Source organism: Elgaria multicarinata, chromosome 21 (assembly GCF_023053635.1).
Source record: "Elgaria multicarinata webbii isolate HBS135686 ecotype San Diego chromosome 21, rElgMul1.1.pri, whole genome shotgun sequence".
Taxonomy (NCBI): domain Eukaryota; kingdom Metazoa; phylum Chordata; class Lepidosauria; order Squamata; family Anguidae; genus Elgaria; species Elgaria multicarinata.
The window spans coordinates 9,227,175-9,251,511 of record NC_086191.1 but is presented as its reverse complement, the minus strand read 5'-3'; the positions used below and the strand labels follow the sequence as shown (position 1 = coordinate 9,251,511).

The following is a 24,337-nucleotide window of genomic DNA, read 5'->3' as shown; positions in this document are numbered from 1 at the left end:
CTTTGTGTGACAACCTTTCAAGTACTTGAACAGTGCCATTATGTCTCCCCTCAATCTTCTCTTCTCCAGGCTAAACAGGCCCAGTTCTTTCAGTCTCTCTCATAGGGCTGTTTCCAGAGCCCTGATCATCCTGGTTGCCCTCCTCTGAACCCCCTCCAGCTTGTCTGCCTCCTTCTTGAAGTGTGGTGCCCAGAACTGGATGCAATAATCAAGATGAGTCCTAACCAGTGCCGAATAGAGGGGAACCAGTACGTTGCGTGATTTGGAAGCTATACTTCTATTAATTCAGCCCAAAGTAGCATTTGCTTTTTTTTGGAGCCACATCACACTGTTGGATCTACAACAATTCTGAGATCCTTCTCGCTTGTAGTATTGCTAATGAGATTTATATCCCATTGTTTTTCCTCTTGCAAGTGACCCAAGGCAGCTTACATGGACGTCTTCCTCTCCGTTTTATACTCACAACAACCTTGTGAGGTACGTGAGGCTGAGTCAGTGACTGGCCCAAAGACACCCAGTGAGTTCCATGGCCAAGTGGGGACTAAAATCCGGTACTTCCGGGTCTCCAGTCCAATGTTCTAATCATGATAACAACATGCTGCCTCTCGTCTGGATTACTACAATGTGTTATATGTGGGGCTGCCTTTGAAAATGGTCTGGAAATTTCAGCTGGTACAAAACAGGGCAGCGTGTTTGTTAGCAGGGACTGGCCAACGAGAACACATCACATCATTCTTTTTCCAGCTTCGCTGGCTTCCAGTCCAGGTCCGGAACCAATTCAAAATGCTGGTATTAACATTCAAAGCCCTAAATGGCTTGGGGCCAGGCTATCTGAAGGAACGCCTCCTCCCGTATGGACCTGCCTAGACCCTAAAATCATCCTCGGGGTCCTTCTCCGCGAGCCCCTGCCAAGGAGGGCCTTCTCTACTGTGGCACCCAGGCTGCGGAATGACCTCCCTAGAGAGGTTCACCTGGCACCTACATTACATTCCTTTTGATGCCAGGTGAAGACCTGTTTATTTTCCTAGCATTTTAACAGTTTATCATCTTAGGTTTTTTTTTAAAAAAAAAACTGTTTTAAATCTGTATTAATCTCTGCATTGCTGCTCGGTTTTATCCTGGTTGTGCCTTTATATTGTACTTTTAGACTGTGTTGTTAATCTCTGGTTTGTTTTATACTTTGAATTGTACTTTATGGTTTAAACCTTTGTGAACTGCCCCGAGAGGAGCAAAATCCCACTGTGGTGCAAAGTTCCTCCTTTGTAACAGGTGAATATAGTTCATCACACAATTCTTTGGAGAATACAAGACCGTTAATACATATATTCCTGGAAGACCTTTTCAGAGCGGGAGAGAGAGAGAGAGATTCTTCAGCACTTAGAAGCATTGTGTTTTGTATCATCCCCACTTTATTGGAATATCTCTTTCGGCATCAGTCAACAAATCTGATGCCTCCCTCCTCAGGCCCCAGACGCCGGCTCCATTTTTGCTCCTGCTCTGTGACTCTTCTCTTCACGCATCGCCAAACACGCTCGCCTGGAGCATCTCGCCTGGATGGAACAGAAGAGCAAATGCCAGACGCCGCCTGCACGGCTGCCCTTGTGCCTGCCTGCTTCCCTTGACCTGGCAGCTTTAGAAGGAGGGGCAGGAGCCCCTTGAACGATGGGGGGGGTGTGTGTGACATTTGTGTTGCTGAGAAAAAGAGAAAAGGCCTGGCCAAAAGCAGTTGCGTGAACTAATGCAATTTTTAAAATGGTTATTGTGGTTCAAACCGCAATATGATACATCTTCCCAGAGTGGGGAAGATGGGGACTTCTGTGCCCACCTGCTCAGTCTGCTGTCCAGGTGTAGCTACCTGTGGATGGGCAAATTGAAATCCCTTGCTATTCCCTTTCCTTATCATTCCTGAACTTTCAAGGTTTGCACGGGACAGCCCTTAAAATACAGCAGGGGTGCATAACTCTTTCAACCTGAGGGCTGAATTTTGTAGCAGAGAAGCCTGGGTGTGGTGGTGGGGGGCTGGATTCTAGTGGTGGGTGTGGCCATGTGTAAAAGGGGTGTGACCAACTCCCCCCCCCCCCCCCCGGCATCTTTTCCGCGAGAGCTCTGAGTGCTGAACAGCCAAGCCTTGGGACCGCCTTTCCACCGCACAAAGCGTTCAAGGCGGCCAACAAGAAGACAGGAGGCAACGTACAAAAGTTGTGGTGAAAACCTCAAAGCCCATCAATTGAAAAGCACCTGGGTAAATAAATGAAAGGACAGGACAAGGAATTCAGGCATTTTTGTCCTTCTCTCTTTCCATCTCTGTCCCCTCATTCTCATCCAACGCCTGGGTTGTGCTTCCTTCACCTGCCACAGTCAAATGAACTGTAGGAGGCCGCCGTCTCTTGAACTCAGGTCCGGAGGGCGATTCCGTCCACCAGCTGCCTTCCCCAGCTCTGAGTCCTCTGAAGGTGTTGGGCCACAAGTTCCATCATCCCCAGCTGGTTGCGGAAGTTGGAAGCTGTGGTCCAATACCTCTGAAGGACACCAAGCGAGGGAAAGCCAGCCTGCCTTAAATCCAGGTTCTCAGAACAGCTGCTAACGGGCCTGTAGCCCAAATTAAAATCCAAAGCATGCATGATTTTTAGAAAAACCCCTCCCCAATCAAGAGGATTTGCTGCAGAGGAAACTTGATGTGAGATCTATGGTTATTTATCTTCTGGGAATCTAATGGCTGGATCAAATTTCTCCCCACCAAAAAAAGAGAGAGGAAATGTGGTTTGCTCCTGCTGTGCTTGGCCTGATATATATTTATTTATTTTTCCTGGCGAGTGTGTGTGTGTGTGGGGGGGAAGAGTTCCTCCAGCACCATGCAGAGAGTCTCACAACCTTGTCGGCAGCGGGAAAGGTCACTCTGCAGCGTGCCAGCAGTGCATTTCAGTAATGGAGTTTCTGTGTTTTGAGGGCGAACGCGCAAGGCCCTGAGAAGGCGGCTGGGATCCAGCGAAGTACTTTGGGGAGAAAGGGGGCTGCTGGCTTTCATGGTCCTTTTGCTGAGATGGCAACAGACGGAGGAAATTTGGGGATATCCGTTTCTGACAGATCCATCAACAAAGGCCCTCGCTGACCTCTAAACAGCAGCTACCTCGGGAAGTGGATGTGGGAGACGGCCCTTTGATTTGATTGCGGCAGAAATGGCAAGAGGGAGAGGGTGTCAGTGCACTGGGGGGGGCGGGCGGAAGCTACCCGTGTATCTTGTATAGGAGGGTGGGCATGGTAGGGCACCTACCGAGGGGCCCCCAGAATTGCTGCTCCGTTCTTAGTCGTACTTAGAGTAGATCTGTTGAAATGAATGGGATTGAAGTTAATCGTGACTAACATGCCTTTAATGGGTGTATTATAAGCAGGACTAACATTGGATACTGCCCCATGCTTTGTAGCGTAAGGCTGGGGGGCATCGAGGGTGGGCATGACGGGGCATTTGCTGAGGTCCCACTCCCTAGCAGGGGCCCACTAACTAGAGCCTCCTGGCCTTGTTGCTGCTCCATCCCATTGCAACCTGCTTGTTCACCTGCCCCCACAATGCATTTTGTTCCCCTAGATTTTTTGCTGTAGAATTAAAATATATATCTCACCACTCATCACAGTCCCTCCTTCCCTTGCATGCCTCAAACTGAGGAGTCTCCTGCTGTCTTTTAAGAAACCTGGAATTGACTTTGCTTCCAGATATTGGGTGCTTGGCAGCTTTGCAAACTCTCACCGCCCCACTTCTTGCTGGGCCCAAGTGTCTACCCTCCACGTCCTCTTGTTCTAACCATTAGGACCCACTCTCTTCTCTGCCACTGCTCCACTCCTTGCTCCTGAGGTTGAACACCTGTACCTGGGCAGACATTTCAGATGCAGGATGGGGTCTTGCCTGCTTCTCCATAACAAACAAATCCCAGCAGATAGAAATATAGCATTTCACAGGGAAGAGCTAGGTCAGGCCCTTGCTCCCTGAAGCACTAGCTTTCTAGGTGTGGGGTTCTTGGTTGTATTTAAATATCCCTCTGATGCAAGAGCCTCTCTGTCTGATGAGCCCTGACCTGGAGCCTGTAGTTACTACAGGCAAGACACTGGAGGTGTCGTTTTTTGGAAGCGCATAGGGTGAGTGAGGAATTTCTGGACTTGGTCTCCATAGCAACTGGTCCAGGGAGGCTGCGGGCTAACTGTAGCGTGAATATTTCAACTGGAACGCTCACACAGGCAAAGACAGCTGGTGGAGCTATGACCACTGCTCGCCTTGGGCACCTCAGGGTGGCAAAAGACGCTGCGTCTCCTCAAGCAAGGCCAGGGGTGTCTCTCTCTGTGTGTGTGTGTGTGTGTGTGTGAGTGAGAGAGAGAGAGAGAGAGAGAGAGAGAGAGAGAGAGAAAAGACCCTGCATCTGGCTGCCCTGTCACACTACTAGCCATGCCATCAAGCAAGGAGGCACTTGGGAGTTCTCTGGCCAGTTCACAAAAATTTAAACCATAAAGTATAAAACCTTGTGGGTCGTTGTTAGCCACCCTGGGAGTCTTGTCCGGCTGAAGAGCAGGGTTACAGTGCTTTGGGTAAACATAAACCAAGAAATAAAATCGCCCTCCATTCCTTGGTGATGGACGCATCCCTGAAATGAGCTGACCCTTCTCATGAAGCGCTCGGATGCCTCTGTATGCTCTCTAGTCGCTAAGGAAGAAGCTGGGATCTTTGGATAGTGTTAGGTCGCAGGTTAGGATCAGCAACGTTGTGCTCAATTCCCGGAGCTGCTTAGGTCTTGCAAAGCTCTCCCGTTTCCCCCCTCCTTTAGCTCCGGAGAGGCTTCTTTGCGTTTCGCCAAACAACGGCACGTCATCACCTGTCCGCAGGTGATGTGAGTCTGCGTAAAGTCTGCTCCGTGCAAGAGAGAGCGACCTTCTAGCCCACCGGGAGAAGCTAGCTATCAAAATGGGGTTGGAGCCCTGGTAGGTAACACACACACCCTCCACATCTTCTTTAAAATTATGAATTGTCTTTTTAGCATTAATGCCTCGTGGAACAGAAGCCACAAGAATAGCTTCCTCGCCGGGGGCGGGTTTAAAGGGGACGGAGTGGATTGCAGAATCGGGAGCACTAGCGCCTTTAGTTTCCTTGTTTGGAGTAGTTCTCCCCCCCCCCCGCGCCCCCCCCCCCCCGTTTTCGTTTTTGTTTTGGTTGGTGGAGTCGGTTCCTCTGCAACCGCCGCACCACCACGGCATCCCCGGGACGTGTTGGATTACAACGTCTGTCGCCCTGCGGCTGGGGATAATGGAAGCTGTGTTCCAACACGGCTGGAAAGCGCGCGGGGGTGGCTGTTCCAGAAAGACCCTCTGGATCTAAAGATGTCAGTTTCACCGATTGAAAGGGGGAGCTTTCCAGTTCGAATCCTGAGTGGGGATTTTGGTTTCTTTTGCCCCAAAAGGCTGGTTTGGGGCGGGACCCTCCAGCGGGGCCTGTGAAAAGCCCTCCCCCCTCCTGACTTCCCTATAGTTGTGGAGGCTGGGGGTTTAGATGCCTTCCTTGGCGTGTGTTGGGGGTTTGTTTGTTGCCTGTTTGAGTCTAGAGCCTCAAAATGCCCCCCCCCCCAATTCTCTCAGGGCTCAATCCTATGCCTCTTTATTGTTGTTTATTCGTTCAGTCGTTTCCGACTCTTCGTGACTTCAACTCCCTGCATGCTGGGAATGGTAGGACTTTTTTCTGTTTAAACATGCATAAGCTAAGAAGTCAAGCCTCTTTATCGGTTATACTTGTTTGTTTTATCTTCAAAAGCCACTTTGGGAACGGAACGCCAAAGATCAGCTCCGAAAATTTTCTGCTGGACAATGTGTCATGCCAAAGGAAGTGGCTACCAGGAGGAGCAGGGCCTTCTCTGCTGTGGCACCCCGGCTGTGGAATGAGCTCCCCAAGGAGGTTCGCTTGGCACCTACATTATATGCTTTTACACGCCAGGTGAAGGCCTTTTTATTCTCCCAGCATTTTAACAGTCTATCAATAAATTTTAACTTGGTGTTTTAAATTTGTAATTTTGCATTGCTGCTTTGATCTGGTTGAGTTTTTATATTGTATTTTATATTATGGTTTTATACTGTTGTTTTAGACTTTGAGTGTTTTTAATTTTTGTGAACCGCCCAGAGAGCTCCGGCTATTGGGCGGTATAGAAATGTAATAAATAAATAAATCCTCGAAGGGTTGAGAGTTCAAATCGCATTAATGGATTGTGATCCTCCCCTCCCGCCCCCATTTGAAAAGAAGGAGCTTCAAATATTAATTCCGAAAAGGACTTTCAGCAGCCTGTTTAGTACAGTGGGGGGAAAAGAGCCTATTTGTTTAATCAGAGGCCGGGAGTTTGACTGGAAAAGTGTTTATCTTGTTCTCTTCTGTTTATTTTTAAGACAGGAGACTCAAATGTAAGTTCTGAAAAGACTTTTTTCGGCCTATAGGCATAACTCAGTAGGGAGAGAAGCCTGCTTAGAAATTCTAATTTTGGGGATTGAGATCCCCTGGTATCTTGTTAAATAATGGGTCCTTTGGAGTAGAGCTTGAAATATAAGTGTTGAGAAAGAGAACGAGATGCCTGTTTACGTGTCCTAAGGTTGCGACTTATTAGATTGTAAGCCTATGCAGCAGGGTCTTGCTATTTACTGTGTTATCTGTACAGCACCATGTACATTGATGGTGCTATATAAATAATAATAATAATAATAATAATAATAATAATAATAATAATAAGTCCCCGCTGGTTGCTTTAAGCCTCCTTTGAGCTGGAGCCTTAAATATAAGTTCCGGAAAATTATTTTTACCTTCAGGTATAGCTCTGTGGAAAGAGCAGCCCGCTTACGGGTCCCCAGCAGGTGTGGGGTTGTTGTTGTTGTTTTTTGTTAGTTAGTTTAAGTATTTGGCGCCTTAAATTGAACTTCTTGGCAGAAAAGCTTGCCGGCAGGTTCGGCTCCGTAGGAAGAGCGGCCTGCGTCTGGGCGCCCAGTCCGGGGCTTGGAATCCCCGGTGTGGGCGCTCCTTTTTTTTTTATTTTCAATGGGCGCGTTCGGCGCCTTAAGTATAAGTTCCGAATAGGTGGATTCCAAGTGCTGGTATAGCACAGTGGGAAGGCGCTTGGCTGCGGAGCCCAAGCCTGGGAGTTCGAATCCCCACTGTGCGCTCCCGGGAGAGGGGCCAGCCGAGATCACCCATAGTCCAGTGGCCATGCACGGGATTAACTACCCGGCCACACCTCCATAGTCAGTGGCCATGCACGGGATTAACTACCCGGCCACACCCACATAGTCAGTGGCCATGCACGGGATTAACTACCCGGCCACACGGAGCGGAAGTGGCTCATGGGGTTACGCGCCCCGCCACCTGGGCAGCCTTGGGCAAGCTGCACAGACCTCGGTGCCCAGCTGCCCCCCAGCCGTCGACCCAAGAGCGGACAAGCCCAGAGTGCGGACAACCCCAGAGAGACACCCCAAAAGACTGTGCGGCAGTGGCGACGCAGCACAAGTCACAGGCGGCTGGGGCGGTTATGCCTAAAGTAACCTGGGGGCATCACAGTACGCCCCCAGGCGAAAAACTTCGCACTTAGTATCTTTAGATATATACAGCCGCCTCTCGCGCCTGCGCAAAAGGCTCCTCCCTCTCTCCTCTTTTGCATGGCTTCCCCCCTCTTTCTCGGCCTCCTAGGGACCTCTCCCCAGGGGCCCCCACTCGGGCTGCGGCTGGGTATTTAATCCCGTCAATTGCCGCTTCGACTAGGGGTGATCTAGCTGGGCCGACCCCGGCAGGCACAAGCGGGGATTCGAACTCCCAGGCTTGGGCTCCGCAGCCAAGCGCCTTCCCACTGTGCTATTCCAGCTGTTGGAAGGAACAATTCGGAACTAATATTTCAAGCGCCAACTCCCACACACCTGATCGAGATAACTACTTAATTACCCCAGCCGGATACGTCAGACCGCAAGTGCTTGTGGGAACTTACGTCAGACCGCAAGTGCTTGTGGGAACTTAGATGGGAGGCTGCAGTGCAGGCTTAAGGAAACAAGGGGGCGCCACGTACATTGCGCAGCCGCAGGGCCACCACTCGCAACAGCTGCCATTGCCAACGGCCTTCGCCAGGGGCGCCACGTACATTGCGCAGACGCACGCCCACCACTCGCAAGACCTGCCATTGCCAACGGCCTTCGCCAGGGGCGCCACGTACATTGCGCAGACGCACGCCCACCACTCGCAAGACCTGCCATTGCCAGGGGCGCCACGTGCATCGGCCAGCCTCGCAAGCCAATGGACACAGGAAGGACCAGCAACAGCGCCCATTGCCAAGAGCCTGCCGCACCTCCCACTGGGCTGGGCTACACGATGGGCTTCGGAACTCCGCCTTCAGCCTCTCGCCCCGGGTGGCCTCTTAAGGAAGCACAACACACTTAGGACTGCCGAGCGCCGCCTTCCCACGTGGCTCCAGCTCCCCAGCCTTCAACACGGCAAGGGGCCTTCCCAAGGCCACAGAGCCGCTCCTTCGGAGCTGGCCCCACTCAGCCATCGCTCGCAGGGGTGAAGAGCAGCGACCCTCTAGGGCTGCTCGGAGGGTGCCGTCTCGCTCCCAGGCGCCCCTGACAGCGAGGCCCGGGCTCACCAATGCTGCGGGGCCAAGTCCCAAGCTCCCGCAGACCCGCTTTCCGACCAGCCCTGCCCTACACGGCCACTCCACGCCAGCCATGGGCTCGTGCCCTTCTCTGGACCCCCTCGACCCTGCTCCCGCCCCCGAGCTGCGCAGTAACACCTGGGTCCCCCGTCCCCCCAGCTTTAGTTGGCCCCTCTGCAGCAGCGATCCGCGCTCCATCAGGCTCGGAAAAAGTGTCCATTAGCTACAACGGAGCCTGACTGCGGGGGGGGGGGCATTTTCGGAGTGGGGGTCGCTGCTTTGGAGGCCACAACTAACCCCCCTCCCAAAGCTAGCTCCCCCCACCCCAAAGATGCCCCCTCCTCGTCTTCCTTTAGGCTCCATTCCGACGAATGGAGCCGAGAGGAAGCAGTGGGGGGGCATTTTCGGAGTGGGGGTCGCTGCTTTGGAGGCCACAACTAACCCCCCTCCCAAAGACGCCCCCTCCTCAACTTCTTTTAGGTTCCATTCGGACGAATGGAGCCTAAAGGAAGCAGTGGGGGGGGGGCATTTTCGGATTGGGAGTCGCTGCTTTGGAGGCCATAACTAACCCCCTCCCAAAGCTAACTCCCCCCACCCCAAAGATGCCCCCTCCTCGTCTTCCTTTAGGCTCCATTCGGACGAATGGAGCCGAGAGGAAGCAGTGGGGGGGCGCATTTTCGGAGTGGGGGTCGCTGCTTTGGAGGCCATAACTAACCCCCCGCCCAAAGCTAGCACCCCCCTCCCCAAAGACGCCCCCTCCTCGTCTTCCTTTAGGCTCGTAAAAAGGCACCATTGGCACAATCGCAGCCTAAAGAAAGCAGTGGGGGGGCGCATTTTCGGAGTGGGGGTCGCTGCTTTGGAGGCCATAACTAAACCCCCTCCCAAAGCTAACTCCCCCCACCCCAAAGACGCCCCCTCCTTGTCTTCCTTTAGGCTCCATTCCGACGAATGGAGCCTAGAGGAAGCAGTGGGGGGGCATTTTCGGAGTGGGGGTCGCTGCTTGGGAGGCCACAACCCCCCTCCCAAAGCTATGCCCCCCCCTTCAAAAATGCCCCTCCTCTCCTTCCTTTAGGCTCGTAAAAAGGCACCATTGGCACAATCGCAGCCTAAAGGAAGCAGTGGGGGGGGCCGCATTTTCGGAGTGGGGGTCGCTGCCTGGGAAGCCACAACTAACCCCTCTCCCAAAGCTAGCAACCCCCTCCCCAAAGACGCCCCCTCCTCGTCTTCCTTTAGGATCCATTGGGACGAATGGAGCCTAGAGGAAGCAGTGGGGAGCATTTTCGGAGTGGGGGGCGCTGCTTGGGAAGCCACAATTAACCCCCCTCCCAAAGCTATGCCCCCCCCTTCAAAAATGCCCCTCCTCTCCTTCCTTTAGGTTCGTAAAAAGGCACCATTGGCACAATCGCAGCCTAAAGAAAGCAGTGCGGGGGGACATTTTCGGAGTGGGGGGGTCGCTGCTTGAAAGGCGAAAACTAACTCAATGCTACTAACCCCCCCCCCCGAAAGATGTCCTCTTCTCTGCTTCCTTGAGGCTCTATTGGCACGAATAGAGCCTAAAAGAAGCGAAGCGGAGGGCATTTTCGGAGTGGGGGGGTCACTGCAACGAAGGAGGGGGACTAACTCCGCCCTCCCCAAAGCCAGGGCCCCGCCCCCTCGAAACCCCGCCCCTCCCGCGTTTCCTTTAAGTTTGAAAAAGGCCTCCGTGGACGCCCAGGAAGCGCCTTTCCGTGCCTACAAGGAAGCGGGGGGCGGCGGAGACACTCGCTAATTCTCCCCGCGCCCCCCCCCACGCGCGCTGCGACCCCGCCCTTAAGAAAAACTCGCCCCTTCCACGCTGCGCTCCGCCTCGGATCCTGCCATCAAGGACAGCTGCTCTTCCGCTCCTCCATTCCAGCAAACAACGTGATTTGCAGGTCCAGATAGCTGCCCTTTAAATTTCCCACAATGCCCTCAACAGAGCAATGGTGCCTTGTGGGAAATTTAAAGGGCACTGCATCAAGGATTGGGGAATTAAAAATGGCACCACCACCACCCTTTTGCTCCCCATCGCTGCTGGCATTTTAATGGGATGGGAAGCAGTGTGGGAGCTGCCATTTTCATTTCCCACAGTGCTCCCCCCAACATAGCAACAGAGCATTGTGGGAATTTTAAAGGGCACTGCTTTGAGGGCTGGGAAATTAAAAACGGCGGCTTCCACACTGCTTCCCCATCCCATCAAAATCGTAGTTGGGGTGAGGAGCATTATAGAAATTTAAAAAGCCCCCCGCCCAACAGAGCATTGTGGGAAATTTCATGGGCAGCTGGGACCATTAGCTCTGCTGCTAGGTAAGCCCCCATCCCATGGAAACACTAGTTTAGATCAAGGAGGCAGTAGCACAGGGAGAAAGTATATTGTCTAACTAACTCAGCTCTCCTCAATCTGGTGCCTTCCAGATGTTTTGCACTTTAATTCCCATAAGCCTCAGCCAGCATGGCCAAAGGCCAGCAATGCTGGGAGTTATAGTCCAAATCATCTGAAGAGCACCAGGATGGAGAAAGGTGGTCCAAGCCATACACAGACAGCGCCAGTCCAGATCTCAACCACAAACACGCACACACCACTATTACTATTAGCCATGGAGGAGGAAACGTATTTATTTATTTATTTATTTATTATTTATTGAGAGCACTTTTATTCTGTTCCTTGGCCAAAAAAGGCTCCCAGAGCAGCTTATATACAATCAGTAGAAGGTAGTCCCTGCCCACAGACTTACAATCTAAAAAGTTATGACAGTCAAGGAAAAAGGGATGAGGAGGGAAGAAATCACTATATGGAACTTGAACCTGTGCTCTCTGGCGGCCTCCCTGTGCCCTGCTGCAGTGGGTTGTGTGTGTGCGTGTGTGCGTACAAGATGCCCTCTGACAGGCCCTTCTAGAGCAGTTTCCCCAACGTGATGCCCTCCAGTTGTATTAGTCCTCAAATCCCATTATTCTGTGGTCAGGGGTGATGGGAGTTATAGTCCAACACATCTGGAGGTGCCCAGGTTGAGAAAAGCTGGCCCCTTAGCGAATCCATGTCACGTTTCTGAGACAAAAGACTGAAAGCCAAGGAGAGGATTTGAACTGGCAGCTACGTGTCTTACAGCCAAATGGAGGTCTTTCCCATTTCAGGGAGACACCAGATATTCAGGAAGAGATTTTCAGAGGCCATTTTTGAAGCTCAAGACCTATTTTTGGGCAAGAGAGATTCTGGAGACTTGGGACTCCCACAACTCCGTAGCCAGACGCTTTTCCTGCCCAATTCCCAAGCCACGCATGCTCCTGCTGTGTCATTCAGGCCACCATCAAAAAGATACACATCATAAGGCAGCTTTCCACAACCTGATGCCCTCCTGAGTGCTTGGACTGCAACTCCCATCATTGCCAGAAACCAACACCAATGCTCAGGAATGATGAGAGTTGTAGTCCAAAGCATCGGAAGGGTGCCAGGTTGCCTACTCCTGACTGAACTTCTTCAGCTTCCAAGCCGGTGTCACCACCCAGCATCACTCAGCCCACTACAAAGACCTGCCATTTTAATGTCTGCCTTTAAAAAGAAATCTAACTCAGTGCCTCCAGCAGTGCCAGGGAGCCTACAAGGCCTTTGATGTAGCTTGACTCCAGGGCACTGTGGCAAAATGAAATGGCATCTACAGCTTGCTGCCCCGGTGCTGATGCCCAGTCAAGATAAGGGCCCCCTGACTCAGGAAGAGGGTTTCTCCGGAAGACACGTTGCTCAGAACCCCCTTAAGCCTGGAGCTGGCCCTGTTCCAACTCATGCCAATGGAGGATTCAAACACAGAGCCACCGGTTCATAAGCAGTCATTATCAAGTCTCGCCTTTATCCTCTTTCAAGCGTGCCTCATAGGACTTGGGCTTCCAGACCCCTCCCCACCCATGTCAGCCTCCTCTGGAAAATGCTCCCTTCTCCCCACGTCTTCTTAAACTGTGGTGCTATTGATTAAGGGCCTACGCTAGCCAAGAGGGGATATACAGGGGCAGTTCACACAAGGGCCAATCAGCTGCCCTGCGGGACACCCACAAGCAGGACATGAGTGCAACAGTACTCCCATTATCCCCAATCAGCATCAGCTGTGGTGCCTGGGGATTATGGTAATTATAGTCCAATACATGTGGCAGGCACCAGGTTGGGGAAGGCTGCTCTAGAGTATCTCCCCACCCTGCCCAATCTCAGTCCAAATATCCCTTTAACTTGCTTTTATGTTTTGGATGAGGCCTCTCTTAGCCAAAGGGCAACTGTACAGTAGCCTCTCTGTTGAAACGGAAGTGAGCCATTTCTCCTTATTCTTTGTCCTCGTTCTACATCCAAGGGTACAACAGAAAGCAGTAGGATTGATTTTAAAAACTCACAGTATAGCAGTAATTTTCTTTATTTATGTAGTTATTTAAAGCCCTTTTACCTGCTTTTCAGTCGAAAAGGCTCACAGAGGTACATACACACACGATCAATAATAGCAAGACAGTCCCCACTTACAAGTTTACAAGCTAATAGTCATGACACAAAAGGAAAAAGGGATGGGGAGGGAAGAGGAAAATGAGCAAACTCAGGAACGATTACAGCGTTCTTACCCTAGCCAGCTAGAATGAGAACACATCAGGGCAAAGGCGGTCTTCCAAATGCTTTGGATTACAACTCCCACCAGTCCTAGCCAGCGAAGCCACTGGTGAGGGCTGATGAGAATTGTAGGCAAAACATGTGGAGGGCCACAAGTTGCCCACCCCTGCTTCACGGGGAAGAGAAGCCAAATGGAGTGGGTCTCTCTGCAGAGCCAGTGGAATGAACTTGCTTCCCTTCTCACTCTCTCTTCTGCAGCACTGCAGAATGGCGGCTGGCCAGAGTGGCCACTAAGCATGACCAATAAAGAGGGAACACATGACACAAATAGAACGGGGATAAAAAAACACACAGAAGGGGACCAAGATTTGATTACAAATTAGGAATTACTGTTATTATTTAAATAGTAATACAGTTCATCTCACCCTAATGGGGAAGAAAGGCCTGTGCCCAGGTTACCCGTGTACCTGACTGCTCAGTCTGCTGTCCGAGTGCTGCTACCTGTGGGTGGACAATTTCAAGGCCACTGCTCTGCTCTCCATCCTTGGGATTCTTTAACTTCGGACGACAGCTTCCCTGTTCTCTGGCAGCCCTTCAAATAAATCGCCTGTAAAGTAGGGCACCTAGGCACCTATTGCTGCTAGGTGACAAAACATCACAAAAATAGCAAGTAGTAAGATTTAGTGTAGGAACTGGACAGTGTGTGTTTGCCTAGGGAACGGAAGGGAAGTCCTGTTGTCGGTTCACTCTCTCCAATGACTATCTTTGCACTGAGGAGGGCTCCTTAAATTACATTTCCTGCTTGGCTCCGTGGCGATTAGGCACAAAGGCTGAACCTCCATGGCCAGAGGCAGTTCACCCCAGATGCTGGTTGGTGCCCCAGCAGCTCCTTTGCTTGAGAGCTTTTAGGAGGCACCTCACTACTACCCATGGTTGGAAATATGATACCGGAGCACCGTGGGCCCTTTCCTGCAAGTGTTCTGCCCCGGTGTGTGTGTGAGACTCCTGACATCCACACACCACGGGGCAGAGCTCCAAAGGGACGCCCTTCAGATCGGCTGGACTACAAATCTCATCATCCCCGGCCGAGCATGGTGGGATGTGTAGTCCAGCCCGTCTGGACAGCACTGCCCTGTGGTAATCCCTCACTATGACGTCAGGGGGATCTTATTCCCTCAACGCCATTGGCCACTAGTCGCCATCTGACGTCACTAAGCAGGAGTCCTCTCCTCACCCCTCCCTCAGACCGGCCTGCGTCACACCTTGAGACGCGGACACCAACCAGCCAATAGCGAAGAGAGGCTCTTCCAGTCAACGGTCCAGACGTGATGTGGTTGGGATACGTGTCTCTAGCTTTTCCTGCCCACTTCGGTGCCCGGGGAAGACTTTCTAGTGCACTACCGCCCGCTTCTGTCGTCACTTCCTGTTGGGGCCTTTCGCCCCGTTTTTCTCCAGTCTTTGTAGCGGCGACGATGATTTCCTGAGAAAGGCAGGAAGGGAAAAACATGAACACATCTCAGTGTCACACAATACCCGAATTTCCGGACAGGATGGGAGACCGCCGTTCTGAAGAGCGCGACGCCGCTCTAGGCCTTGACATCTCTCTGGCGAAGGCCTCTTACACTTTACATCGTCATAAAGCGGCTGTAACAGAACCCCACTTTCGCCTTAGACCGGAAACGTCCGTCTCCATGGCGACGGCGTCGGCGCGCGCGCGGCCCTGGCTCCGCCTCTTCCTCCCCCCTCCCGCGCCGATGGGGGGAGGAGCAGGATGCGGCTCGTCACTTCCGACTGCGGGCCCTTCCCGGCCGCCATCTTGCGGTGTGGGGGGACACGGGGGGCCCGGGGGCCGCGGCAGGCCACTCGATGGGAAGATGCAGCGCTCGGGGCCGGGCGGGGCGGGGCCTGGCGCCGTGCTGGGGGCGGGGCCGGGGCGCGCGCTGCTGAGGCGGGAGCTGCGGCTGCTCGAGTCCATCTTCCACCGCGGCCACGAGCGCTTCCGCATCGCCCGCGCCTGCCCGGACGAGCTGGGCTGCGAGTTCCTGCCCGGCCCGGGCGGCGGCGGGCCCGTCCGTATCCATGGCAACATCACGGTGAGGCACCGCCGGGAGAGGGGAAGAAGGGGGCGCATCTAATTGGCTGGCAGCCCCCTCACTCCCGGCGCGGGGGTGGGGCTTCACTGGGGAGTGGGGTGATAAGGCGGAGCCTGAGTGCTGGGCGGGGCTTGGGGAAGCGGGGGCGGAGTCATGGGCAGTGGTGGGCGTGGCCTAATGCAGTGAAAGAGCGGGGTGGGCTAGTCAGTGGCACTTCAGGCTGAATGAGAGTCGAGGCAACCTAGGGACAGGGATGGGACCATAGCTGACATTCTCCCTGACCGTTGGCCCTGCTGTCTGGGGCTGATGGGAGTTGGAGTGCAGAAACAGCTGTGGGGGAGCTGCAGGACCCCCATCCCTGAGCTACCTGTATAAAGCCAGAAAGGCCAGGAGTTCGCAGGTACTTCCCATCCCCAATTAGCTGCCCTCCAGATATGTTGGACTACCCCGCCCAGCATCTTCCAGCCAGCCTTGATGGCCAGGGATCCCGCGTGTTGCAATCCAGCCCATATTGAGTGCACCAGTTCGCAGAAGTCAACTTGTGGCCTTCCAGACGTTTTAGGCGACAGCTCCCATGATTCCTGACTATTGGCTGTGTTGGCAAGGGCTGCTGGGAGTTGTAGGCCAAAAATATGAAAGACCTGAAGTTGACTGCCCCTGCCTTGCAGCTTAGGGTCATGATTAACACAGGGGCCTCCATGCTTGGAGTCTACCTTGTATCCCAGACGGCTGTGCAGAACCGTGGAGAAGGCTGTTGGCCTGACTGGGATCTCTTACTCCGGGCCTTTCAAGCTAAAGCACCATTTCCTGCTTGATGTTATCCTGCTGGCTGAACTGGCCCAGCTGGGCATCACGTTGACTTGGCTGCAAAGAGCAGCATCACCGGGTCCGGTTACCTCTCCAGCCCCTCTGAATGCCCCCTTTCTCTCTAGGAGTCCTATCCGACTGTCCCCCCAATATGGTCTGTGGAATCGGACGACCCCAACCTGGCGGCAATCCTGGAGAGGCTAGCCGACGTGAAGAAAGGCAACACTTTGGTGAGACAGGGGAGAGCGAGCCCTCTCTTGAAGGGAGTCTGGTGAGCTGGAGGAAGCAGGGAGTGGATTCTCTAACCTTTGGCATCCTCTTTTCCTTGGGAAGCTCCTGCAGCACCTGAAGCGGATCATTTCGGACCTCTGCAAACTCTACAACCTTCCCCAGCATCCAGACGTCGAGATGCTAGACCAGCCTCTGCCTGCAGAGCAGGTAAAGGCCTCCCTGGCTAAGCGATGGTCTTGTGCCCTGGATGCTGCTTGACTTGGGGGCAACTTCTGAGTCCTTAAGGGGGCCGCTGTTGCCGCTGAGTGAGCCCATCACCTCCTGTGCAGGGCAGCACTTAAGCCAGGGGACGGGGACTTGTGGCCTTCCAGATGCTTTGGCCTACAACTCCCCATCAACCCTAGGCAGCATAGCCGGTGGTGAGGGATGCTGGGAGTTCTGGCCCTCCAGATGTTTTGACCTCCGAGTTGCCCAACCCTGACTTAAGCTGATAGAGCCCTGGAAATTCCAGGATCAGTCAGCATTTAATCTTGACCTTCTGTCCTCTTTTGTTTCCCAGAGCACACAGGAAGAGGTGTCCTCCGAAGAGGAAGATGAGGAGATGCCAGAGGTACGGGGCCCATTTAAAGAACTCCCACCCCCCACCCCCCCGTGTCTCCAGAGTTTCAACGCGACCGCCGTTCCGCTCCCTCGAGAAATTCCACAACCAGCGCAGCTCAGTCCCGAGACCGGTGCTCTTTCTGAGCTCTTTTTCTCCTCTCGTCCCCCAGGACACGGAAGAGCTCGACCACTATGAGATGAAGGAGGAGGAGCCGGCCGAAGGAAAGAAGGCGGAAGACGATGGCATCGGCAAAGAGAATCTCGCCATCCTCGAGAAAATAAAAAAGAACCAGAGGCAAGATTACTTAAATGTACGTGTCGCCAGGCGGGAGGGCGAGGTGGGGGGGGAAGGGGGCTTGTGGAGCGGAAAGGAAGGCCTCAGCATCAGAACCTGCCTCTCCCCTTTGGCGTCAGAGTTGGGTGGGTCTCCCCCATGGACCCGGTGCTTTTATGAATGCAGGACAGCTGTTTGATCTGTCCCACTCGAGGTCAGGAGGAACTGCCCCAGGGTATCTGGGATTCTGAAAGCTTCCTAACCATGCAGAAGGGATCTATGCTGCGGAAACTGACAGAAATTGGATCCTTCCCCATAGAAATGGGGCTGCATTTCCCCCCACCCCCAGACAAGTTTTGGAACCTTCCAAGCTCTCTTCATGGGCAAGCCAGCTTTTGCCATTTGAGTGCCAGTGTGGGGCACAGTCATTAGAGTGCTAGACAGGAACTGGGGGGGACTTGGATTTCAGTCCCCACTCAGGCCATGGAGCTCACTGGGCGACTTTAGGCCTGTCACTGACTCTCAGCCTCACCTACCTCGCAGGGTTCTTGTGAGGATAAAATGGAAAGGAGGGTCATGTAAGCTGCCTTGGGTCCCTTGCAAGGGAGGAAGAAGGCAGGATATAAATGTAATAGTAAACAAATAGAAGGGGGCACATCCTGTTTGCTTTTTTTTTAAATCAGAAAGTCTCCCCCCACACACACAAATTTCGGAGGTTCATGGCTCAGAATAGGGCTTTCAGTGTTTTAGCGCCCCCTCTCTGGAACTTCCCACTATGGCACACACCAACCATTCTGGGTGGTCGGCCCGTACCTAAAGCATCTCTTCTCCCATAGGCATTCCCAGAAAGGCAATCATGCCCTCTGTACATTGCTTAGAAATTTTCTTTATATAAGCAATTCATAAATATCTTTTAAATAAACAAAAGGATGCTCTGAATGGGATAAACAGATTGGAGGGTGTAAATATTAAAAGGACAAACCAGAATGTCAGAACCAGTCAGGAGTTCACCCCGCCTTGCGGCCCAGAGCAGGTGACCTGGCCATCACAGGCAGGGATTCCCATGGAGCGGGGTGTAATATGTCTCTTTGCACATTGGCCCCCTCCTCCAGGGCCTTGAAATACACAAGCCCTTCCCGCCAGACATACCCTACCCCATCATAATAATGGCCATTTTGTTACTAAACATAGTAAGGCTTGAAATGACTCACTGTGTCCATCAGTTGTGGTATGCTCTGCACCATTATTTAGGAAAATTATATGCTTCTTCGTTTTTAAAATGTTGACTACCATCCTATTCCGCAAGATGAAAGTTTTATTCATATATTATCATAATTCTATTACCTGTTTAAAGTTTGAAGGTAATAGAAAGCATACAACAAAAATTATTTCAGCTCCTTGCCCTCACCAAATGAAAACATCTTGTGCCCAGCTTGTGAAAGGTGCTTAGAGCTTAGCTGTGCATGCAGTTTTGATGTGGAACCATCAACATGCCCAGAATACATATTATGTCAAGGCCGTCATTTGGTTTGAAGTGATCTTGACTCCCAAATCTCCCAGCATGTAGAAAAAGCCAGAAGCCTTCTCCATGGCATGTTACTTCCATGCATGCAAAGAGATTTGGGCGCGTGTGTGTTTCAAACAAGCAACTTTCCCTTCACTCCCCCCATGATACCTGTCATAAGTCTCTGAAAGGCAGGCAGGCAGATTGCATCTTGGGTAGTTTAAGATAATGGCAGGCGCAGTTCATCTAGTCCAAGATTGCCCTTCCTACGGTGGCCAACCAGATGCAATCAGGAAGGCTACAAACAGGACGAGAAGGCCTCAACATCCTTCCCTTGCTGTCACACCTGGTTATTTGGTGGTATACTCCTTCTGCATCAGGAAGCTCCACTTCTCTAGCACACCTGACAGCCACCGGTAGACCTTCTCTAGCTCCACAACATAAAAGGAAGAAGAGTTGGGGAGGGAAGAGGAAAATGAGCAAATTACAGAGTTCTTATCAGAGCCAGCTGGAATGGGAACACTTTAAGGCAGAGGGGGTGCAGGTCCTCCAGACACTTCAGCCTGCAGTCCTAGCCAGCATAGCCACTGGTGAGGGTGATGGGAAATGCAGGCCAAAACATCTGGAGGCCCATAAGTTGCCCACCCCTGCTTCACAGGAATGAGACGCCAAGCAGGGCAAATTCCACAGATTAATTCTGCACAGCGTGAAGGAGTGTCCCCTCCTGATTCTACTGCCAACGACCCTGAGTTCTCACACAATGAAAAGAAGACAGACTGGGCACGGGGCTGGGCTGACCCTTTTGCTAGCAAGACGGGCATAACAACGAGATTCCTCTTTGCTCTCTCTCTCTCAGGGGGCAGTGTCTGGGTCCGTGCAGGCCACCGACCGGCTAATGAAGGAGATCAGGGATATTTACCGATCGGCAAGTTTCAAGGGCGGTAGGTATCCGACCTAGGGGGCGCGGGGCGCTTGCGGGGAGGAGCTGTGCCTGCAGGCGAGGCAGTTGTCGTCGTGGGTGAGAGTGGCGGTGGGGAGGTCACCGATCGTCCTCAAGGCTAACCCCATTCCTTGTGTCGCCTGCAGGAAACTATGCAGTTGAACTAGTGAATGACAGCCTGTACGACTGGAATGTCAAACTCCTGAAGTAAGGGTCTGGCTGGTTGTACGCATAGTCGTTTGAGTGCATTTACACAAGAACCGTTCATGCCGCATCATATCCTGAGAACAGCCAGGGAAAGTAATAAGGGGGGGGTGTGGATTAAAGAAAGGCAGCTGGAAGTTTAAGCAACAACAGCAATGATTTTTTTTCCAGCTCAGTGAGGCTGCTGACATGCAGAGCGCTCAGGTTAACCAGGAGCGGACATTTCTGTGAAAGGGCTGTGAGATTTTGGGGGTTCTGGTATAATGCAAAATAGATTTGACGAACCTGAATCCTTGCCACCCAGTTGACGTTTGGCAATGAGCCCGATCATCTGACTACTACACCTTCCGTCTTTTTCAGGGTGGACGAGGACAGTGCTTTGCACAGCGATCTACAGATCCTCAAAGAGAAAGAGGGGTCGGATTTCATCCTGCTGAACTTCACTTTTAAGGTCAGGCTGGTGGGGAGGGGCAGGAGGAGCCGGCAGCGGCAGCACCCGCAAGCGGGTGAAGAGACAGGGAAAAGCAGCGTGCTCAGCTTCTCTCTTCTCTTTTCAGGACAACTTCCCCTTCGACCCGCCCTTCGTAAGGGTCGTGTCTCCTGTCCTGTCAGGAGGGTAAGGATCCCACACCCACATTCTAATACACAATAAAAAAAAGTGAAAGGGAAGATGGGAAGTAAGAAATGACCCAAAGGTTGGTTTTGAGAGGGGGGATGTTGTCGTTACAAGTGTAAGATACGGTGAAGGATTAAAGGCAGAGTTGTCCAAGGGAGCAAGAGACCGGAGTAGCCCAGGGTGGTGGCAATAGCAGAGTAGAGGTCACAGGTGCGAACGCAGCAAGAAAAAAGACCTAAGAGACCCGGTTCGCACAACACACCAGGCTTGCTGTGGGTTGTTTAACCCTCAGTGAACTGCGGCACAAGCCGAGAGCCATTTTGAGTGTGCAATCCCTCCACCTGGCGTGTTGCCGAGTCCTTCCCCCCCTCCCCCCTTTTTTTGTTTAACATAAACGTGGGTGTTTTTCTCCCCCTCTGCCTTTGCTCTAAGGTACGTCCTGGGCGGAGGAGCCATCTGTATGGAACTTCTAACCAAACAGGTGAGCAGCCGTGGGGACATGTCGGGGGCAGGCTGTGAGTCCTGTTTTTGGGGCTGCGGGCTGGGCTTTGGCAACCTGCCTCTTGCAGGAATTATATCCCCCACTTTCCTTTCCTCCCTTGTCTCCTTCCAGGGCTGGAGCAGCGCCTATTCGGTGGAGTCCGTGATCATGCAGATCAGTGCCACGCTGGTGAAAGGAAAAGCCAGGGTCCAGTTTGGGGCCAACAAAGTTAGTTGGGGCTAGTGTCCGTCCATCTGCCTTCCCACCCTACCCGCCTCCACCCCTGCTGTAGAGAACTATGGGTCCGCAGCTCCAAGCTCTGGCAAAGCGTAAACCCTCCCCTCAGAACTCATCCATCTTGCAAAGGTTCTACACCTTTGGCAGTTTGAGTGGAACTGGATTTTAAGACAGTCTTTTTTCTGATTATGTTTTTATTCTGTTTGAGCTTTAGACTAACACAGATGGGAATGTCTGTGCTGGGGTTTTGGGGTTTTTCTTATTTTTCTTCTTTTAAGGATGTATTTGCCACCTTGGCTTACCAGCGGCCAGAACAACGCTTTAAAACATTTCCAAGTATTTAAAACAAGCTGCTTTAAAACTAAAACAATTCCTGCTTCGGGTAAAGAAAAGAATATTATGAATTAAAAGGGAGAGCAGTCGCTGTTTAAAAATTCAGCCCACTGTTTTGTTCAAAGGCAGATTGAATTAAAAGGCTAACGGGGAGAAGCCCTATTTGGCTGGTAATGGGGAAGGTTGCCTGGTTCCAAATTATTAAGGGTTTTTATATGCTAAAAACAAGACATTAAATTGAACTTAATAATTCCCTGGCAGCTCCTTTCTAGCTGCTCCTTCCAGAAAATTAACACATGCTTATTCAGTGCAGTTATGGTTTGAGTAATGTGAGAACCAGGGCTCTGGTGTATTTCCCTCCTGTTCTGGGGTGGAACATCCACTTTCAGGTGTGTGTGTTTGTGGGGAGGGGGAATCATGCTGTTTCTGTGGGCCACACCCAGTATTTAAACTAAGGTTACTGCACCTTTGCAGTTGGGACAGCAATAGTAAGATACAGAGGACCTTTCCATGCTTTTAAAAGATGGCCCATTCTTTCCCCGCAGAACCAGTACAGCCTGACGAGAGCTCAGCAGTCCTACAAGTCCTTGGTCCAGATCCACGAGAAGAACGGTAAGGACCGGTGCCTTGGAGCATGGGGGCTGGAATTCAAGGGGTGAAATGTTCAGAGAGGCTCTCTGGCAGTCTGAAATTCCTTTGCAAGGAGAGGGGGAGTGAAATAGACGAAAAAATGAGCAAAGCAAGCAGAAACTGGATTTGGAGTTGCATGGGCTGGTTTTTGGTCCCGGGGGCAGGGGGGGGGGGAGAGAGATTTGTTCAGTGGGTTTATAGACTTGCCCTGGAACATGGGGGGGGGGAATAATAATTGGCTCCACCATTTAGTTTGCCCCATTCCTTCTACCCCTGCTGTGCGGTTCAAATCCTGCCTTACCAGAGGTTGCAAAATAGCCAGTCCAAAACTCAGTAGACGCTGGATAGCGGTTCAACAGGGAGATTCCAGGAGCACAGCCAGGTTTCGATGCTGCTCTAGCAGTGGCTGGGCTGCAACTGAGCAGCTTTATAGTTGCTGCTCCATCCCTTCCGGCGGGGACCCAATCCGTCTTCCTCATGAGTAGGATGGGTGCTGCGCCATCCACCTGGACTCTCTTCTGCCTCTGCTCTGGAGGATGGTTTTCAAGTTCAGGGAAGAGAACAGCGTTGGGGCCAGGCTGGGGGTCAGTTCCTCCAAACCTGCAGCCTGTATCGGTCTGATCACCAAGGGTAGAATCCGACTAAAATCTTGTGTAGAGCAGACCCATTGAAATGAATGGAACACAAGTTAGTCATGACCTTAGGGCTTCCGTTGGATTCTACGCAAAACACTCATTTCCCAGAAGGCTAACTGGTAAGAGGAAAAGTCCCCTTAACCCAGAACCTGAGAACAAGACAGGGGTAGAGATGTGAGCCCCAAAACGCAAAGCCACGCCTTAGATCCCAGATAAAGGTAGCGCTGGAGGACAGCACTTTGCTTTGCAGCATGTTGACCTCCCAGTGAAAAGCAAAATAGCTTTAAAAACAAGTAAAAATCAGGGGAACTGGCAGTTACAAAGAGGGCTCTGCGGGCACATAGACCTCACACGGCTTCTTGCGCTCAGCTGTTGCTCACTTTAACTCTGCAACCTGCGTGTCCCCACCTGCTCCTCTTCCTCACGTTTACTCTCGCTCCTAGGCTGGTACACGCCCCCCAAGGAAGACGGCTAGCACAGGGATAGCCCACCAGGCAGCCACGGACCAATCTCGGCTCCCCTGCCGGATGCTGCGCTCGAAACCATCAAGGACACCGGCTCTTCCCAGCCCCCGGGAAAAGGACTCCCACCGCCCGTTTTGCAAGACTATTGCGAGCAGCTTCCGCCAGACTTTTGACGAAATTCTAAAACTGTCGTGAGCGGACGGGCCACGGAGCTCCGGGGCCTCGCTTGGACCCGGCTGGCAGGGCACCTGGCAGCCAGTAACTCTTATTAAACCACACACACACACGCGCGCAGAAACGAAACTATTGATTCTCTTGTATCGCTGGAAGCTTCCGGCTCTGCTGCAGTCCAGAGCACCTCCGCCTCTCCCTCTGCTATGGATTTAATTTATTTTCTTATTTTCATGTACACTGCTTTTTTTTTTTCCTTTTGGTTACAGTGTATGATGGATGTGTATGGGGAAAATGTATCTTTGGAGAACAATTACATTTGTTAATTTGAATGGGGTCTGGTCTTACCTCTGTCTGTAAAGCGGGTAGCAACTAGCTGTGTTTGGGTGTTCAACCGAGCTACCCTCCGCGCGCCCCCCCCCCCACCTGCCCCAGCTGTTAAAACCCTTCCCCTCTTGTTTCTTAGCACCCTGGTCCTCCATACCCCACCTTCCTGCTGGCAAAAGGAAGAATAGAGTTTTCAGCGGGATGAGCAACCTTCACATTTGGGAAGTGTCTCTTTGTTGAAGCCACTGTATCAGTGGAAATTTGTGTAATTGTCTGTGCTCCCTGCCCCCGTAAAATTTCTGGACCAACAAAATATTAACCCTGCCCTGAAATAACATAATTATTCAAGTAGTGTCCCACACACACATTTGGTCCTCTCCTCCTTTCAGGCCTAATAATGAGGTCCAGAAACTTGTTTTTTTTTTGCTACAATCTTAAGTATTCTTAGCCTGTTGATTTCCTGGAGCTTCATAATGAGACTGATTTTTTTTGTACCTGGCTGGCATGCACAAGAGGAGCCTGACAATGCCTGTGTTGTTTTGTACGTATTT

At 52.1% G+C, this 24,337-nt stretch overlaps 1 protein-coding gene across 1 annotated transcript; it reads left to right on the top strand.

The window, feature by feature from the left end:
- The first annotated feature begins 8,015 nt into the window (after positions 1-8,015).
- On the top strand, positions 8,016-23,791 carry UBE2Q1 (ubiquitin conjugating enzyme E2 Q1). The gene is given in 16 exon segments (XM_063146258.1): positions 8,016-8,554; positions 9,273-9,423; positions 14,912-14,980; positions 14,982-15,332; positions 16,265-16,369; positions 16,473-16,577; positions 16,930-16,980; positions 17,141-17,281; positions 19,605-19,689; positions 19,835-19,895; positions 20,253-20,343; positions 20,450-20,508; positions 20,941-20,989; positions 21,122-21,217; positions 22,105-22,171; positions 23,268-23,791. Coding segments are annotated over 16 exon segments (2,052 nt in total). The 3' UTR covers positions 23,300-23,791.
- The last annotated feature ends 546 nt before the right edge of the window (positions 23,792-24,337 follow it).